Source organism: Primulina tabacum, chromosome 5 (genome assembly GCF_025594145.1).
Source record: "Primulina tabacum isolate GXHZ01 chromosome 5, ASM2559414v2, whole genome shotgun sequence".
NCBI classification, from domain to species: Eukaryota; Viridiplantae; Streptophyta; class Magnoliopsida; order Lamiales; family Gesneriaceae; genus Primulina; species Primulina tabacum.
The window spans coordinates 11637256-11657202 of record NC_134554.1 but is presented as its reverse complement, the minus strand read 5'-3'; the positions used below and the strand labels follow the sequence as shown (position 1 = coordinate 11657202).

The following is a 19947-nucleotide window of genomic DNA, read 5'->3' as shown; positions in this document are numbered from 1 at the left end:
TCGTCCATCCTATCATGATTACAATACCCATATGGGTAGGATGAAATAAACCGTTATTATCAATGTTTTGAGTTTATTAAAGAGATTAAAAAATTATAATGGGGTGGGTCCTGATTTTAATTTTCAAGGGGCCGAGGCTGGTTAATTTTAATTGAGCTTTAATTTGTTTCTTTTTTATATTTTTTAATATTTAATTGAAAAACTGATAATTGTTAGATTCACTTTTATTGCGGCTCGTTTCTTATATATTTTATTTACGAAATTATTATTTTTATATCGTAATCATTAATTTAATAAAAAAATATAAATTATATACTAATTTTCCCTACCCTTTTATAGAAGAAAACCACGGTCCACAAGAGCCGCCCCGCCCTCTTAAAATATACCCAAAAGGGACGCAATTCAAATCGATTTGGACTTCCTAGCGAGCACGACAATATAACACTCCAATAAGGAAAATTTCAAATAAATTTTCCCACCGCAAATCTATTCTATCTTATTAAGCAAGAGCCGTCATAGTAATTGAACGGATTAGAGTGACTGCTCTAGCAAACTTGTAAACTCAACTTTGATATTTTAAACTGAGACATATTGTATTACATCAAAAGTAAAAAACTTACATTTTTATAAACATATCCACACATTTGCAAATTCAAAAACAACTTTTGTCGGGCCTACTAATTCACATAAGTTTTTCTTTTTTTTTTTTTTACTTTGAAATCAGCCTCATGTATTGGATGTTAGGATGATTGGAACAAGGGAGTGCACAAAACCCAAAAGAGTCTACTCTCGTTGGAGACTGTAACTCACATTCATAATTGTTGCACTGGTGCGTGGGGTGCGAGCCCTACATACAATTTATTATAAATTTAAATGAAAGATTCTCGTCATTTTCCTAAAAAAATAATTGACCAAATTTTTATAAATCTGCCGACTCCACTGTGCCACTATCTTATTGGGAAATCCCCATGTTGCCCCCAAATACTAAAATAAAGGATTCATGCATATTCTTATTTCGACCTATAAATGAAATGAATTGAATTGAATTGAATTGAATCGAATCCCCGAAGAAGCAGAGGAAAAAGAGAGATTGTTAGGATTTGAGATCGGGGATCGATCTATGCAACCGAGGGGAATTCGATCGGTTGGATTGACGGGGAATCGATACACGCTACGGAAAATCATCGTCGAATCGGATCGAAGTTATTGTGAATGCTGTGATTATGATCTGTTTTGAGGATAAGCTGCTTTTTTCTTCCAACCTCTGCCGCATCATTGCCGGCCTTATGCTTTTCCTTCTTTACCATTCCTCGCAATTGATATCCAATTTTCCTATTCCTATACAACCGTAATTTTTCGTTTTTTTTTCGAAGATCAGATTAGATTTTGACCCTTGCTCGTTTTTTGCTTTCGATTGGAATTACTGAGTTTGGGAGGACTAGTGGTGATAAATCCTGTCGATTTTTGGATAATGGGGCTCGGCTATGGTGATGGTTTGATCGCAGATGAGTTTTACGACGGTTAGTGTCGAATCTCTTTTTAATTTGTGTTTGTTTGTGCTATTATTGATTTTTTCTGTACAAATTGTTGTTTATGTTGCTTTTAATCGGTGCTGATGATTGGTAATTTTCTGCTTTGGTAAAAAGGTCTATCTAAACGATCTCTGTTGGATTCCGCTATCATTGATATGTTTCTTTTTTATTTTTTAATTTTATCGCTAATGCTCTTCTGAAGGATTTTTTGAGATAAATATATTGTTCTGAAAGTTGTTCACGTTTGGTCCTCGGTTTTTCTGCTAATTTAGGTCTCTTTTATAGCAATTTTGGCCTTACCCTTACTGGTCCTTGCGCGTCATTTAGTCAGGACCACACTGTTGCTTTTGTAGAGCTGTCAATGGGGCCAGGCCAGACATTTTTTTGTAACTATTCGGGATGGATATTCTGTATGTTGTATTAAATTGATTTGGTGGTAGAATAAAGTAACGCCGTTGATTCTTTTTTTATGTATCTTATTCTTAATGGTGGCTTGCGCAAGAAAGAATTTCAACCTCATGGTGAATAAGACTCTTAATTGTGCACTGAAAAATAGAAAGCTAGTTATTCTTTATTCTTCTGATTCATTAATCAGTTCATTTGTAACTGCCTCCTGTTGTTTTTTGGAAATAAGATGGGTGTTTGGCATTATTTTAGGATGATTTTTTTTTGTCATAGATGCCTACTCTCTTTCAAAATTATTCACAAGTTGTTAATTATTATTTTTCCATAAATTTAAATTGTACAATTGAATGATAAGATTAAGAAATTCTTCCAACCAATCTTACACAAAAGACTGATCGACAACCCAATTTGATGCCGTGTATCAGCATGAACATCTTACATAACTATTGATTTACGCTAACATAAACTGTCAACTGATTAATAAAGAAATTTTCCAACAGCGTTGTAGGTGTAATAAAATTATTTTAATACCCTTCAGTTTGAGAATTGGAATACACTATAGTTATAATTGACGATTTTTGGGAATCAAGGAAAAGTTGAATTAAAAGAATTTTGTGGGAAATGTGAAAATGAGGTGGAAATATGGTTTGGAAAAATAGAATGACAATCAGATAATATTTTTATGTTTACTTTTGAGGATAAATCAGAACGGACTATATTTTTTTTAAATCTTGCATTTCAACTAATTTCTTACCGTTCTTTTGGTTCATGCATTGTCTGTGCTTCAGGTGGCATTCTTTGTAGGTTTTGAATTATGTGAAGATGACCAGTTTTTTGTATGCATGCTTTTTATTTTCCTGATTCTAGTGGTAATCATACCTTGCTGACAATCCTCTCTGTGACAAAGTAGTAGCCTGGGGTATGGCCGTATGGGTTGTCAGTAAGAGCTAGCTGCCATGCAACTGTTGGCTGTGGTATTTTCTTTCAAAAATTAATGCTATGAAGTTAGCAGAGAGGAATTGATGTGGTTCCAGTGTCGAGAAGCTGTTTTATCCACTTTTATCTTGTGATTAGGTACATATATTTCTTATGCTGAGACGCAGCAAAGTCCACTGCCTTCAGTCATTGTCATTGGTGGGGGTATATCAGGGGTTGCTGCAGCGCGCATGCTTCACAATGCATGTATTAAGGTACAATATCCAAGTTTTGAGTAAAAATATCTTTTTCTAACAGTGGAACATCCAATTTTTTTTAGCTTTCTCTATTCACGTGGAGGCAATCTTTATTTTAGGTGACTTTGTTGGAGTCACAAGATAGAATTGGCGGCCGTATTTTCACCGATTACTCATTTGGTTACCCTATTGACATGGGTGCTTCCTGGCAAGTGAAAGTTTTATTTTCTTTTAGAGTTTTCTTTGTTGATTCTTTTGCCTATGTGTTTACCTCGTCAACATTCACGCTGAAGCCCTACCTGTTTCAAAGGAATAGGATAGAACAGGCGAAAAAAGAAATTGAAGTTCGTCCTTTCTAATGCATTAAATTCCAAAGTAAAATCCTTCATTAATTTCCAGATTTCCCTTTCTATTGAGTGTCATAAAGATAAGTGTGATAGTTGTAGAGTATGTTTCGCTTCCATAATGCCAACAGTTGTATATTTCATTACCTTAGCTGGTGTTAAATTTATTTTTAAAGTTTCTGAAACTTCAGAAACTATGGACTCGTAAGTTTTTTAGGGTACAAAATACTGGTTCATAAAGTCATTCCTCTTGCTAATGCAGTCAGAAAAAAGAACAATAGGATCTAGAATTTTTAAAAAATTTAAAATATACCTAGTAAGGCCAAATATATAATATAAATTTACCTGGTATTCAGGACTTGCATTTGTTAATTGTAATATTTTTTGAGTTGTTTCTACTTTTGCTCAAAATATACTTAGGTTACATGGAGTCTGCAATGAGAATCCTCTGTCCCCAATTATACGGCGTTTGGGCCTTAAATTGTATCGGACAAGTGGTGAGGACTCAATTCTTTATGACCACGATTTGGAAAGGTATGAAGTTGCTCTACAGTTTTACTACTAAATATAACTGCTTATTTAGGTAGAATATTTATAACTTTGGCCGAAAACTTGAAATGACTCTTGCCATGTCAACCATATTTGATTTGATAAGTTAACTTGAGATGGCTGTTGATTTGACAAATGTGTTTCATTATTCCAGTTAATGCATCTGTGAGCACTATTTGTTTTTTTTTCTCATTTGACGTTGGTGAATTGATTCTACAATCTTCATTTCATGTTTGCACCAGTAGTATGTTTTTTTCTGTTGAGAATTATTCATCATTTTTTTGTCACAATTTCCTAGTAATGACCTTGATTTGTTCCCTACAGTTATGCACTCTTTGACGGGAATGGTCATCAAGTTCCTCAAAATACAGTTATTGAAGTTGGAGACACATTTAAGAAAATTCTTGAGGAGGTAGATTCTGAACTTTTGATTTTTTATGCACTTATTGTTCTCTATAACAAACAAGTATATTCTTTTTCCTTTTTTGTGAATTCTAGACCGATAAAGTGAGGAAAGAACATAGCAATGACATGTCTGTTAGGCAAGCAATATCGATCGTGTTGGATAGGCATCCAGAGTTGAGGTATATGATATAATTATATAAGACTATTATTTACTCTTCAGATTAATCTTCAAGACATGAAATGGGTGCTCAACACTGTTACTTGTGTGCCACTAGACTAAAAGGCCTTGCGCATGAAGTATTGCAATGGTACTTATGTAGAATGGAGGCTTGGTTTGCTGCAGATGCTGATATGATATCTTTGAAAACCTGGGATCAGGTAAGTTTCTATTCTTCTTTGATTTCAATTTGATCATGGCTTTTAATTTGATTTATTGATTGTTCAAAGTGATTGTGTTTCTGCAGAAGTGGTTATATGCATATATACTGTTTATTTTGTTACTGCCAATTCTGAACATTAAAAATTATTTGTCGATACCTATATTTTCCTAGACAGACGTTTTTTCAAAGATGTTGACCTACACTTTTCACCAAATTTCTGTATTTTAGACACTTATATTTTCTGTCTAATTTCATCTTAATTTTGCTGCTAGATCTTTTTTTGATTATGAGTACACTTTATTTTTCTGGCTAATTTCATCTTAATTTTGCTGCTATATTTTTTTATGATTATGAGTAATTTTTGAAATATTATAGTTCAGAAGGTAATGTAAGTTTCTGTAAGAAGTATGCTCGGAAACCTTGATACATATTTGGTTGAATGGGCTTGTCCAGGTCAGGAGCAACTACCATCTGTATCATTGCAGTTTGCTTATGTAGTTGTTGCTATTCTGCTTTTCAGGAGGAAGTACTTTCTGGTGGTCACGGGCTTATGGTTCAAGGATACGACCCAGTGATAAAGGCCCTGTCAAGAGATATTGACATACGCCTAAATCACCGGTATGCTTGCTCATAAACTGAATGGTGTAGAATCAGTCAAACAAAGCACCTATTTGTCAATGACATTATTACCACCTAAAATTGCTTGATCAAGCATGAAATACCTTTAAATATTCAGATAGTAAGGAGCTAAATTATTAAGGTTGGACTGTCTAAGAAGATAGAAGTGCAAAGTAATGTCTGTTTACGTAAAAGAAAACTCATGTGTTGCTGTATATTATTTGGTGTTACCTTTATTTTTTGAGAACGAAAGCGAAAGAAAGATGCATGATAACAAGATGCAGTACACCGGGCCAATATTTTATAGTTAAATTGTTTGTGTAAGTAAGAAGGTGGTGCTTCATGGTGAAGGATAGGATGGTTTGGATCACTCGTCACTCATATTGATTTTCATATGCGAGCTTTTAGCAAGCTTCGCTTAACCCAATTGTGTCAGGAATTTTCTGCTTAATGTGGTTGACTTAAAAAGATAATTTAAAATTTATCCATATTGTGATATCCTTGTCCCACATCTTAAAAATGAAATATTTAAAATGAGTTTATAATGGCTTACAATGAACTTCTACAGTAACTTGGATTAATCATTTTCGTAAAAGCGAGGACGAATACTAGTAGTTGCTATAGAGGCCCATTGTGCAGTCACGCAGCCACGGGCCCGGGCTCGGGGCGTGACAGAATGGTATCAGAGCCGGTCACGGGCATGGAACACCGAGAAATAAGTGCTATGCGGGGCAAAGTGCTACGTGCATGGGAGCCACCTCTTGAACCTGCAAGGCAAAGTGCTACATGACGGGAGCCACCTCTTGAACCTGTAGGAGCCACCTCTAGATTCTCGGCGTTGGTGGATCACGGGGTCAGGCCACGACGAGGACGTCGCGTTCTGAAGGAGGGGTGATTGTGATACCCTTGTCCCACATCTTAAAAATGAAATATTTAAAATGAGTTTATAATGGCTTACAATGAACTTCTATAGCAACTTGGATTAATCATTTTCGTAAAAGCGAGGACGAATACGAAGTAGTTGCTATAGAGGCCCATTGTGCAGTCACGCAGCCACGGACCCGGGCTCGGGGCGTGACACATATTCTGGTCGTAGTTTAGCTATAATTCACCTCAAGGTCTAATTCATTCATTCACAGTTTTCTTTTCTCGTTTCTTTTGATCTTTTGTTCATGTCTTTAATCATGAAATGCAGGGTTAAAAGGATTATCAATGGGTATAATAAGGTTGTGGTCACTGTCGAAGATGGAAGGAACTTTGTTGCCGATGCTGCAATAATCACTGTGCCTCTTGGGATTCTAAAATCCAACTTAATTGAGTTTGAGCCTAAGCTACCTGAGTGGAAACTCTCTGCAATAGCAGATCTTGGAATAGGAAATGAGAATAAGATTGCACTAAGTTTTGACCACGTGTTTTGGCCGAATGTGGAATTCTTGGGCATTGTTGCACCGACTTCTTATTCATGTGGTTATTTTCTCAACCTTCACAAGGCAACTGGTCACCCTGTCCTTGTCTTTATGGCAGCTGGAGCCCTCGCATTTGACCTGGAGAAATTGTCAGATGAGGCTGCTGCAGATTTTGTAATGTTACAGCTGAAGCGCATGTTTCCTGATGCAACTGAACCTGTAAGATTATCAATTTGCTAATTATCTGGATATATTATTTGGACCATGTTTCATAGCTCTGGGGCTTTTTTTGCAGTATTTGTAATTTTAATCTATATAATTTATCTCACTCATAAATAAAAGTGGTTCCAGATGACGATGGCTTAACTATAACCTTCACCTTACTAAAGCTGTCTATGACCACTACCTCTGGTAGGCCTCTCTCCTCATTCCTCACGAGGCCCTAGAGAAACATGTTTTGTGGGGCCTCATGCCATAACGTTAAGCTAGAGAGATGTGATATTTTGATGATTCAAATATGAGCTGGAGAAGAGTTTGCCACAGATTTCTTTGTATCGAAAGAGTGGACAAATCATGCTATCCTCTTAAACATTAATACCAGTTGGGTTCCTCCAAGTTTAATGTTATTCTTGCAGGATTGGAGGACCCGAGAGGATTGAAATTTGTTGTTTCCATTTGAATTCGTTGCATTGAATATGGCAGATAACTTTTGTTGCATGAACATAATGCAATTGTTATTTCATTTACTTTTTCTTCTTTTTTACTTATTATCGAGACCAGTTGCTCCGTTTTCTTTGACATAGCTATTTACTCGTCTTGTCACAGGTCCAGTATCTCGTATCACGCTGGGGAACAGACCCAAATACTCTAGGATGTTACTCTTATGATGCAGTTGGGAATTCGGAAGATATATATGATCGTCTTCGTGCAACAGTTGGCAATCTTTTCTTTGGAGGCGAAGCGGTGAGCATTGATCATCAAGGTTCAGTACATGGGGCGTACTCTGCCGGGATTATGGCTGCTGAAAATTGTCAAAGGCATTTAATGGAGAGGCTTGGAGGTTTAGAAAGGATTCCCCTTGTCGCTTTCTCGGAGGAGGAAAGTGTCGAAGCTACTCGTCCGCTCCTTATCTCAAGATTATGAGCTTTTATCTGAAGTAATTCATGATAAACACTAGCGACCCTTGAATACACAAGTATAAAGCAAGAATTTTATGAACAATTCACATACCCAGGGAGAGTTTTCTGCATAGATTATGTCTATGCCTTCAATTATCCTTGTTTTGGATGATTTGTACGTAATTTGTGGAAGAAATTGAGAAGCCTTCGTTTCTCTCTCAGTCTTTGTTCTAAGAAGTGAAGAAATGGCTTAAAAAATCTGAAACCCTGGATTTTTAAGTGTTAAAGTCGCATTTTCAGCGCCTGGTCTGAGGCGCTAAGGAGCCGGTCTGTGCCGGTCATGTTTCCTTAGAGGTGCTCCGCTATTCATTGACGGGCATTGAGGTGCCGCATTCCAGGTGCTGAGACGCTCAGTGCTCGAATTTTTCACTCCTTGAAGGTACAGGCACCCAGTTTCTGGTGCTCCATGCTCGAATTTTCATAAATTATAGTTAACGCATTACTTGTTTTCAACTTTTTTGTCAAATACCTTCTATCGTTAGATCTTGAATACCATTTACATATCCACCATAAGTTCTATCAAATCATCACCTCAACCAACTAATTGTTTGTCTCAAATCAAACATTTTATTTCTATATCTAAATATCAATGCTTCATATATCAAACATGTATATTACAGTCACAAATGTTGCATACATCATAAACTCAACACAATAACCATCCTAATATATTAAAACCCAAGCTCATCATCATTATATCCAGCATCATAAGAAAACGATTTGTAAGGATGGAACGAAATCAGTTATCAATGATAGCATATTATAAATTATTAAAAGATAAAAATACTCTAAATCGTGTATAGGGACGGCTGAGTATTACAAGAACATTTTTGTTGTGGAAAAATGTTGCCAAGTGTGATTATTTAGTCACTTCCATGTGTAAATGATATATGGCCCAAATTATGGCTTGTGGAAAAATAGGTTTACTTCGGGATGTTCCCTTTTTGCTTGATCAATTTGCTACCAATATCTCGAACCTCGTGAACGAGTTGAGCAGTAGAATACTTGGAGCTAATGATATGTGTTCTGAAAAGCAATGGTAGAGGTTGAGTCTTGGCTTGAGATTCGGAGAATTGGCCATTTCTGCAATATAGAAGTAAAAACATCAAAATTTCAAAGAATGGCCGCAAACTTGATAGTTTATGCTCATAGGATTACCATGGTGGAGCCAAACAAAGAATGAAGAATCATCACTCATGAACCAGCATGCATGAATAACTTTAAATCAGAGTGTTGATTCGCAGACAATGAATTCAAGTCCCTCAAAATTCTAAATTCCGAAATTAGAGTTAGCTAAGAGAATTAATGGAATGTACAATCTTTAGATGTACCTCGGACAAAACATCAAACACATTAAATGCAAGTAGATATAGAATTTTCTAATTTCCTAGAGATCTAAAACTATATGCGAGGAAGATTGAACTTCTATGCATAGCCAAATTGGTCTACTGACCAAATTGGCTACAGTGAGCTACAGTGACGAGTATTTGTTGGACCCAAAATCAAGGGACAAATCCGAATGCAAAAGCTCAGCAGTCAAAAGCCTATTAGTTTAAAAGGAATTTATATTATTTAAGAAATAACCCCAAATATGTGGTCAGGGAAGTTATGCCACGACGAATGATTGTGGAAAAATGTAAGGAATCACTTGAAGAAATTTGAGCAAAAGCGGAGAATGAAGTTGGAAGGAGCTTTCTCGAATCAATCCTCACAAAAAAAAAACTACAACAAAAATGCTGTGCGAATTTAATTAATTTTACTTCGTTTAATTCACTTAGTTTTTAGCATATTCATCCATTTTTTATTTAGCCGGAGATGACAATTCTTATCTTCAGTTTTTAACATAAATATTAAATTTTTTCAATCATTTTTATTTAATATTATTTTTTCTATTTTTTTACCAACCTGATTATATTATTTGTTATTTTCAACACTTTTTATATTATATTAAAACATTAATTAAATAAGGAAAAAATAAAAAATGTATTTGTGAAATTTTATTTTCCAATTAATTTCTTAGTATGTGTAAAAACACAAATAAACTTTTATATGTAGGAGTACCGATTTGGAGATTTTTTTATAATTTTATTTTTTTATTGTGGTATGTGTATAATTTTCATTTAAATGAAATTTCCCAGTATATAATAAGGTTGGTCTACGTTGGTAAAGAAAATAGTAATATACTTATTTTTGTCATGGCTCATGCGTTTCAGAATGGGAAACTTGTTGGAAGTGAAGAGGAAATTATCAAAACGGAGAATCATGCAGCTGAACTAGTCTTTAAATGAATTTCCTGGAAATTTTTATATATAACTGGACCTTTTCGTTTCTTCTTGAACAAAATATTGGACCTGGCTTTAATGGTCACAAATCGGTTCAAATAAAAATGTCTCATGTGAAATGTACGAATCGCATCGATTCATAAAAGTAATATTTTTTACATGAAAAATAATACTTTCTCATGAGACGGATCGGACATGATTTTCGTATCAAAAAATTTAACCATTAGATGAGGCAGTACTTATACGAGTTTTTTATTGGTTCAAATCTATATTAGATTTTGCTGTGTATTCATATTGAAGGAACATGCGGTTGTGTACATAACTACATAAGTAGGACTGTTTGGAACAACACTCTATTTTGGTCTATTTTAAAGTCATATCGTGATATTCCTTTTCTTGATTGTGATGTTTATTTTTCGAATACTCGACAACTCTTAAGTAAGGGAATTTTGAACTGATTTTTATTCTCTGTTGAAGGATTTGACTTGAGATTAGTAAGATAACACATGGTTCATAGGGGCAGAAACTTAATATTAATGCGGATTCGACTTATGTGTCGTATAGTTTGGTGTGTGCTAGGGATATAAACAATTCAAACCAAACCAAATAGTGTCAGACTTGAGCTTGGTTCGTTTAGAATTTTTTGAGGAGCTCGAGCTCGATTCGAGCTTCTATTATCAGGCTCGAGCTCGGTTTGTATTGAAATTACTAACTTCGAAAAAAGCTCGAGCTCGGGTAGTTAAAAACTCGTTTATGATGTTAATCAAGCCGAGCTCGAGCTTGATTCATTAATAGCTCGTTTATCATGTTTAACAAGCTTGGCTTGAGCTCGGCTCGTTTTCGAGCTCGTAAAGCATAGAATTGAGCTTGATTTGAGCTTCTTAAAAATTAAATATATCTATGAACTAATTTTAAATCAGACATAAAAATATAAATTCAATCATAAAAACCAAAACGACAAAAAGAACAACTAAAAAAACATACTCAGTTATATTATTGAACATCCCAAAATAATACATCCAACATCCAGATAACAATATTCGTCATACACAGATATCACCATATAAATAACATTGCAATAATTTCACTCCTTTAATACTCCATTCGTTGTGTTTCAAATAAATTTTATTTTTTAATCAATATAAATTCATTATATTCAATTTAATATAATATTTTAGGATAACTAATTTTTAAAGTTACTCAACGTGTATATGACTTAGTGATGTAAATTTTTTGGGGAAAAAAGAATAAGTTGATGTATTTCTGTTAATTTATTATGTTTTAAAGAACATTTTAGTATAATGATATGCAAGTAAGATAAAAAAATGTGATTGTGACTATGTGGTGTAAATTAATCTTTTTTTCAACTATTTTTTATGTCCAATTCCTTCCATTAACATTAGTACTAATATTTTTATTTGTCAATTCAAAAAATGAGCCAAGTTCGAGCTGACGAGCCACCTAAACATGTCGAGCTTGAGCTTGAGCTTGAGCTTGAGCTTACAAGCTCTTTTGATGTTTGCGTCCTGTTTTCCACAATACGTGTATATTTTCACTCTTTTGATGTCGTTCGGGCAGCACATAATCCTGATGTCAAGCTTGGTCCAGTGGGAACATTGGCATTGGAAATTCAATTCATGTAAAAGTTTGCTGCTTTCACTTCTCTTCGACTGACGGCCAATTGTGCAGACAAATTTTTTAGCCCACAGAGCTTTGTATCTTTTTTTCGAATATTGAATGGGTAGATGATGATATTTTTTGTAGCTCATTAATCTTGTAACACGGGTCTTACCGAATTAATTTTATGCAAGCTTTTCATTCAAAAAAAAAAAAAAACTAAATATATTTGGTAGCCGGTGTGTGGCATACGTGTATTTTGGGAAAGGAAAATCGTGTATATGTCAAGCAATGTAACATTTCGTGGGAGACAGTTTGTGTGATCAAAATTAATTGCCCGATTATCTTATCAATTTGATTTCCGCCACAAAAAAAAAAAATCTCCTTGAGAAACAGTAGGACTCGTCTATTGATCCGAACCATATAAAGATAATAGTACATAAGACGTTTTAAACAAGATTAGATTTTTTGTGAGACAGTTTCACGAGTTTATATTAATGAGATGACGATTTAATCTATATCTACAATGAAAAATAATAATTTTGAAATAAAATGTGATAATTTTTCATGAATTGAGTCAGATTCAAGACCACCTAACAAAATTGATTTACGATTTCACATAATTTTTTGTATTTAAATAATTTGAACGTAATACATTTATATTGATGATTTTAATCAAATATACCGATTATTAAGAGAGAGATGAAAAAAAAATCAAAAGTAATAAAGAACATGCAATAATAATTATGTTAATCTTGTTTTCAGATATGAAAACTATGTTTTGCGAATGATCCTAATCTTTAATTGTCACGTTTCAGGTACGGGATTGGTTGACACCGGCCTTACTCTTAAATTTACATTCGAAAACAACAAGCCTCAGATGTATAAAATTCAGAAAGTAGTCTTTTAATTCACAATATTGAATATATTATTGTCTGATACAAACTCAAATAACTAATATTTTACAGCGGAAATGTAAAACCAGACATAACAATGTTTTAACAGATGCAGCGGAAAACATAATTTAAAACTGAGAAACAACAGTCTTCTTCACCAGCCCCAGAACTGATTCTGCTCTTCTTCTTCTAACGTTTCTTCCTTGTTCTTATCTGAGATGGGTTTGGTGGGTGCATGATATGATCGCCACTCAATAAGCAGGGGCGGAAATAACTCCCAGTTTCAAAACCATTTTCAACATAAACAATAATATAAATAATATACAGAAACTCTTACTTTCAGAACATGAATTGGTATTCAGGAATAACAGGTTTCAGAACAGAAATCAGAACTTAAAATTTAGCAAGCAAACACTGAGCACGTTTGTGAATTTCATAGCTAAACTGATATCATTCCCTATATGTTCTATCATCTATGGGTGAGGCTAGTAATCAGTAATCAGAATTCAGTAATCAGGAATGTTTCAGAATATATGTTTCTACCATTAGTTCACTAGGTTCAGTGTTTCAAAAATCAAAGATAAAAAATACATATACTTTACTTCAAAACATGAATTATCAAACCGGTTTCAAGACATTTATACATAAGCCCACTTACTGTAATTTGCTAGAAAGTTTCGGTTGAAGTCTGGAGTCTGCTTGCTCTCGCTATTGAATTTTTTCTGCTCGAAAAAGGCACTCTCTTAGCTCGAATTTCAAGTGATAACTTAAGATTTGTGTAAAACCATTTCAGATATTCGAGGGTGTTATTTATAGGCAAAATTCTGACCGTTAGCCTCCCGATTAATGGCCATAATCTGTCATGATGTGTCATTAACAGCCTGTATTCCATGTTAAATGCTTCAGTTACAAGTCATAAGCTGAATCAGTAGCTGTCTGCTGGAATTTCGCACTACTGAACCCTTCTGCTGCTGGCTTCTATCTGCTGGAAAAATACCAACTTCTGAAATATTAGTTGCTGTTGGAATTGTTAACTTCTGCTGAAATTTTTGCATTGCTGCTGAATATTGCTAGCTGCTGCAAAATACTAGCTACCGCTGGAAATTCGGATTCTCACATTAATTGTGAAAAACATTTGCACTTTGAAAAAAATGACTTCCGAAAAATAAATTCAAAGGACAATTAAACTGTAGCTAACAGTACAATATATATAATTCTGTAAAAATATATACACACAAATTATATATATATATATATTGTGTGAGTATATATATATATATATATACACATATACAGGATTTCAAACAATTTTTTCATATTAACATGATATTGTAATGGAAGCAATTATTTGCGCTGGAAATTTCTATCCGTTCGCTGTTTAGTGATTCACGTTGGTGGAAAATTCATTTGGTATATACGACAAAACAAGCGATCGCGTCGAGTTCCATTATTTATTTTCACAAACATGTTCTGTTAAACATATAAAAATAACTGAGACCGGATTTGTAGCCTAGTGGTATCACCCCTATTAGATTAGTTGGCTCCCCGAGTTCGAATCATAATTAAAAAACCAATATAAATTCCGTAAAAAAAACTTAAAAACAAAAACTATTTAACTAAATTAAATGATTGTAAAACTTGAGATTGAATAATATTATATCAATGAGGACCAAAAATGGCAATTTAGAAAATTTATAGGAAATTTTTTTTTTAAAGAGACCAACTACTAATGACACTAGCTCTCTCTTATCGAAGACTATTGCATGAATAGATATTAAAATGGAAATTGTTTGGAAATCTGTAGGTGGTGGGTGCCACTGCCAATTCACATGTAATTTCTAAGTTTAATCACCAATTATGGATGATTAAGTATAAGGTTTACTGTCTCTAAAATAAAATAATTAGATGGTTAGGTGTGGACATAAGATGATCTTATATTCTTATGTGCCTCAGTTTGAATCTTTATTGATTCGATTTTTGAAGTTAAGTGTGAACAAATTACTTTTTGAGCTTAATTTTATTGTTGTTTGTTTAATTTATAGTTAAGTGTGAACAAATTAGATGTAATAGGTTTCATCAATCTAATACATGAATGTCACTTCATTAATTAGAATGCAGATGTGTACAGTAGATGAACACCGTATCAAAATTATATATATATTTGAGGACAAATTTTGATAAATGTGATTATAGCTAGAGAGTAGTTTGTTGTCACGTCTCGAAATCAAGGTTATTGACATCAGCGTTATTCAACAATCACATAATCGCAAAATAACAAGTCTCATAGTACAATATAAACCAAAATCAGTTTACATCATAAATATCATCAAATAGAATCGTTTTTACAACGTAATTTCTAAAATAATAAAATTATGTGAAATCATTTTATAACGTAAAATAAATAAATAACATAAACTAATGTAACTTCTTCATGTATCTACTACCAGCCACAAGATTGATCTTGTTCTTGTTCCTCGATTTCATCTTCTGACTTATCTGAGAATGGTAGACGACTAAGGAGTGAGTGATATGGTCGACACTAGGTAAGTGGGAGATATTCGAGCACAAACATATCAAACATACACAATCTTCGAAAAATTCATATGATGCATAACATACTCCGTACCACATATCATAAACATAATGTAAAAATATTTTAGCCAAAGCACTGAGATTTCTCTATTTTCTATGGTTTACTGATATTAATCCCTAATTTTTACCCCTCCAACGGAGCGATACCATACAACGGATACAATCTCACCGTGTAAGGATCATAAACTTATCGTAACTTGGTATTCCCACTCGTATCCAGTTGAATTCTCACAGTGCCAAAACATAAAGTACTTTCGACACAACACGAAACAAATAACTCATGCTCGAACGAAACTTTTGAAAATTGAAACAATTCATATACAAATTATTTTAAAACATACCACTTTTAAAAAAAAAAACTATTGTTCCAAATTATATACAAAATCTCACTTATCTTAATTCCCAATTGCAGAAAACATGATAGACGGTTTGTTTAGATTTCTAGTATTTGAATAACAAAGAGCGAGCAACATTTCGACCGAAAATCAGTCACATTTTAGAATTATTTGCGCTTTATTGAACCATTAGATCATACTTATATGTTCACATTACGTTCACAAGTAAGTTATCCTTTTCCAAATATGGCAAAAACTTGTGTGAGACGGTCTCATGGGTCGTATTTTTCGAGACGGATATCTTATTTGAGTCATCGATGAAAAATATTACTTTTTATGCTAAGAGTATTACTTTTTATTGTGAATATCGGTAGAGTTTACTCGTCTCACAGATAAAAATTCGTGAGACCGTCTCACAAAAGACCTACTATCCAAATATACATATATATATTCATGTATATATTTACATGATAATTACATTATCTAATCATACAATCTTCTCATTATCATAATCCAAATATACATGTATATATTCATTATCTCTTATTTTATATCTTTATCTTGTATTTTATTTCTCAAATTTCGAAATTATATACCTATATATTTAATTGTGTATATATATATATTATCTCCTCATTTAAATTCTTGGATATTGATATATTTATATCTATATGCCAAAATCGAAAAATTATATATATTTATCACTTGAAATTGGAACTCTATTTTGTGTACAAAGATTTAATTATCTCGTACCATTTTAGATAATCTGGATAATTATTAAATACAATCTTTGATAATCTAGTACAAAATTTCGAGTTCATAAATAATACATCGAGTTTGAGATTACGGGTTTTACACTTTTAACTTATATACGTGTGTAAATTATAAAATGGAAATTCTCGAAGGGTGCCAATGGAAAAAAAGAAAGAAAAGAGGACGTGGTGAAAGAAAGAAAGAAAGAAGTGGAGAGGTCAAGCAGCCCACCAAAATGTGAATGCCATGTATTTTAATCGGTCAAAAGTCTTGTTTTTAAAATCCATAGCAAAGTATGGAAGAAAGTATGTAAAATCAGAGCAATTTCCCAACAAAATCTATGGACTACTATTATATTTTCCTTATTAGACACAGTCTCAAATTTTCCTTACTATAATTAATATATATATATATATATATAATATTTGAATAAATATATATTTTAACTTCAGAAATTCATATCTTGTAATCTTGATCTTACGTATTTGATTATATTTACAACAAAAAACTACATTTTTCGTTCTCTAAATTTGTCACGTTGCGATTATAGTCATCTTTGTTATTAAATTTCAATATTAGTAATGTCTTTTAATTTTAGTTATTTTTTATCGAAAATATTGATATTAATTAAAATAATTAAACCACGACAGTATAACGAGATTAGAGCCCGACTGCCTATAAATAGCTAGCGCGGTCACACTACACATATAACGAACTTCTCCACTACCTTGTGTTAGTATCCCAACCCATTTGATCTCAATGGATAGACTACCTAAATGTGATGCCAATTATGCTCCTCTTACTCCCTTAACTTTCTTGACGAGGGCATCCAAGGTTTATTCGAGTCGAACATCGATAATATACCGAGGCGTTGCTTTTACGTGGCTTCAAACTTACGAGAGGTGTTGCCGACTTGCTTCCACCCTCCGGTCCTTTAACATTGTCAAAAATGATGTTGTAAGTGAATAATAACATGTTTGTTTCTCGTATGCTGAACAACCTGGTGTTATTACATATTAATTATTATGCTCAACATTTGTTCTTCGTTTTTGCCGCAGGTTTCAGTTCTGGCGCCAAATATCCCAGCAATGTATGAAATGCACTTCGCCGTCCCAATGGCGGGTGCGGTTCTCAACACTATCAACACAAGGCTTGATGTCAAAAACATCGTTACCATCCTTCGGCACTCCGAAGCGAAGATTCTCTTCGTCGACTACCAGTACGTGCCTCTAGCACGCGATGCGTTACGTCTTCTGATGGGCAATGTGCAAAACAATAAGATGCCATTGGTCGTGGTCATCGACGACTTGGCCACTCCAACAGGGATTCGTTTAGGTGAACTCGAGTACGAGCAGCTCGTGTCTCAGGGCAATCCAGGGCACGCGGCGCCAGAGGAAATGATCGACGAGTGGGATCCGATTGCTTTGAATTACACATCCGGCACTACATCAGAGCCGAAAGGCGTGGTGTACAGCCACAGGGGAGCTTATTTGAGCACACTGAGCCTGATTTTAAAATGGGAAATGAAGACTCAGCCTGTTTATTTATGGTCCCTGCCAATGTTCCACTGCAACGGCTGGACTTTCACGTGGGGTGTGGCGGCCCGAGGCGGTACCAATGTTTGTATTCGGAACACAACAGCTCTAGAAATGTACGAAAGCATCCATCGTTACAATGTTACGCACATGTGCTGCGCGCCTGTAGTGTTCAATATTCTATTGGACGCTGAGCCACACGAGCAGCGACCGATAACTAAGAAAGTCGATATTTTGACAGGAGGCGCACCTCCACCGGCGGCACTCCTGGAAAGGATCGAGGGGATCGGGTTCCACGTGACGCACGCCTATGGCCTGACGGAGGCGACAGGGCCTGCGCTGGTTTGCGAGTGGCAGAAAGAGTGGGACAAATTTCCCGGTGAGGAGAAGGCGAAGCTCAAAGCGAGACAGGGAATCTGCACGCTGACCCTGGCAGATGTGGACGTAAAAGATTGTATTACCATGGAGAGCGTTCCCCGGGACGGGCAAACAATGGGGGAAATAGTGCTGAGAGGAAGCAGCATAATGAAAGGGTATTTGAAAGACGAAATCGCTACAAAAAAAGCTTTCAAAAATGGATGGTTTTGGACTGGTGATGTGGGGGTCGTACACCCCGACGGTTATGTAGAAATCAAGGACAGGTCGAAGGATGTAATAATCTCCGGCGGGGAGAATATAAGCAGCGTGGAGGTGGAAGCGGTGCTTTACAAGAACGCAAACGTTGCTGAGGCGGCGGTGGTGGCCATGCCGCATCCCAAGTGGGGTGAAAGCCCATGCGCATTCGTTGTCATCAGAAACACAAGCTCTACAGCTTCTGGTGTAACCGAAATGGATATTATTGAGCACTGCCGCAAAAATCTGGCGGGATACATGGTGCCGAAGAAGGTGCATTTCATGAAGGAATTACCGAAAACTTCGACGGGGAAAGTTCCGAAGTTTCAGCTAAGGGCTTTGGCCAAGACTTTTCTAGTTTCAGACACTCGAAAAAGGCCCTCTGATTCTGCAAAGAACAAGAGGGAGAACCCGATATACCATGATCAGCAAACTCAACATCAGCAAATTCTTGCTGTTTCCCGTCTTTGATTAGCACTAAAGATTTATAATTTCTCTGATTCCGACTAGTAGTTGAAGCACTGATGGTATTTAAGGTTCAAAATATTCATGAAGTGTGATTTTACAAAGTTATAAATATATAATATTTAGTGTGTAACATTAGCTTTCAATTGTTGTTAATTATATATTCTTCTTCTCATGGTCTCATTCCATATCTAAGCAGCTCAACTAATCGCCCAACTGTTTACCAATTATTACAGTTATTTAATTTTCAATAAACCAGAGGTGTCTTTAAAATCGACGTGAATGCTGATGTGCTCGATTCAGGCAACTTATTTAGCGTGGGACTCTAATAGGCATGCCATTGCCGATCTGGAGCCGTTTCTCACCCAACTTCGCCGAGATAATGGCGCTCAAGTGCAAGCGATAAACCTTCTTGTACAAGTTGGATTGTCGAAACAGATGCACTAGTTGTGGTTAATGAGATCACGAATCCGACTCCCTTCTCTATGGATGATCTTATTGGCGGACGAAATCAAACTCTTTATCATTGATCCAACTATCACCTGCTCGAACACCCCCTTGGTAGATACACTATGATTGTTTTCTTTCATCTGTTAGAATGATGTATTTATGTTATATATAATTCCTGACGAGCGTGTTTATGTATTTTGAAAGCATGAAATTCTAAAATAATTATTTGCCACCAAAAAATTGTAGGAGCATATATTCCGAAATTCTGTATATATTCTGATTATGGTGCGGTATAACATAGAAAACAATTACCAGCTGCTCTAATATAATTCGATGTCATTTTTCTATTTTCTAATACCTTAAACAGTAGGCAATGTCTTGCCCAGGGTCGTTCACTCTAGAGAATTGATATTAGTAGGGC

General features: G+C 34.9%; 2 protein-coding genes across 3 annotated transcripts; both read left to right on the top strand.

Moving 5' to 3' along the window:
• The first annotated feature begins 1035 nt into the window (after positions 1–1035).
• Positions 1036–8149, top strand: LOC142546561 (putative polyamine oxidase 4). Of its 2 annotated transcripts, none has more exons than XM_075654337.1 (10): positions 1036–1520; positions 3012–3127; positions 3229–3317; positions 3874–3987; positions 4327–4414; positions 4501–4586; positions 4683–4785; positions 5308–5405; positions 6601–7030; positions 7637–8149. In XM_075654337.1, the coding sequence occupies exons 1-10, from the start codon at positions 1472–1474 to the stop codon at positions 7952–7954; spliced, it is 1491 nt and encodes a 496-aa protein (XP_075510452.1). In that variant the 5' UTR covers positions 1036–1471; the 3' UTR covers positions 7955–8149. The 2 variants fall into 2 exon arrangements, with proteins under 2 accessions (XP_075510452.1, XP_075510451.1); XM_075654336.1 differs by lacking the exon at positions 1036–1520 and adding an exon at positions 1570–2053.
• Positions 8150–17163: 9014 nt separating this feature from the next.
• On the top strand, positions 17164–19657 carry LOC142546560 (trans-cinnamate:CoA ligase, peroxisomal-like). Its single transcript, XM_075654335.1, has 2 exons — positions 17164–17421; positions 17523–19657. The coding sequence occupies exons 1-2, from the start codon at positions 17224–17226 to the stop codon at positions 19080–19082; spliced, it is 1758 nt and encodes a 585-aa protein (XP_075510450.1). The 5' UTR covers positions 17164–17223; the 3' UTR covers positions 19083–19657.
• The last annotated feature ends 290 nt before the right edge of the window (positions 19658–19947 follow it).

What these genes read in the sequence shown, in the direction of transcription:
- LOC142546561 (XM_075654336.1), top strand. Translation starts at nt 2,002, where the DNA reads ATGTATCTTATTCTTAATGGTGGCTTGCGCAAGAAAGAATTTCAACCT. An exon ending in TATGACCACGATTTGGAAAG is followed by an intron (nt 3,988 to 4,326) that starts GTATGAAGTTGC and finishes TGTTCCCTACAG; the next exon opens with TTATGCACTCTTTGACGGGA. An exon ending in TTCCTGATGCAACTGAACCT is followed by an intron (nt 7,031 to 7,636) that starts GTAAGATTATCA and finishes GTCTTGTCACAG; the next exon opens with GTCCAGTATCTCGTATCACG.
- LOC142546560 (XM_075654335.1), top strand. Translation starts at nt 17,224, where the DNA reads ATGGATAGACTACCTAAATGTGATGCCAATTATGCTCCTCTTACTCCC. An exon ending in ACATTGTCAAAAATGATGTT is followed by an intron (nt 17,422 to 17,522) that starts GTAAGTGAATAA and finishes TTTTTGCCGCAG; the next exon opens with GTTTCAGTTCTGGCGCCAAA.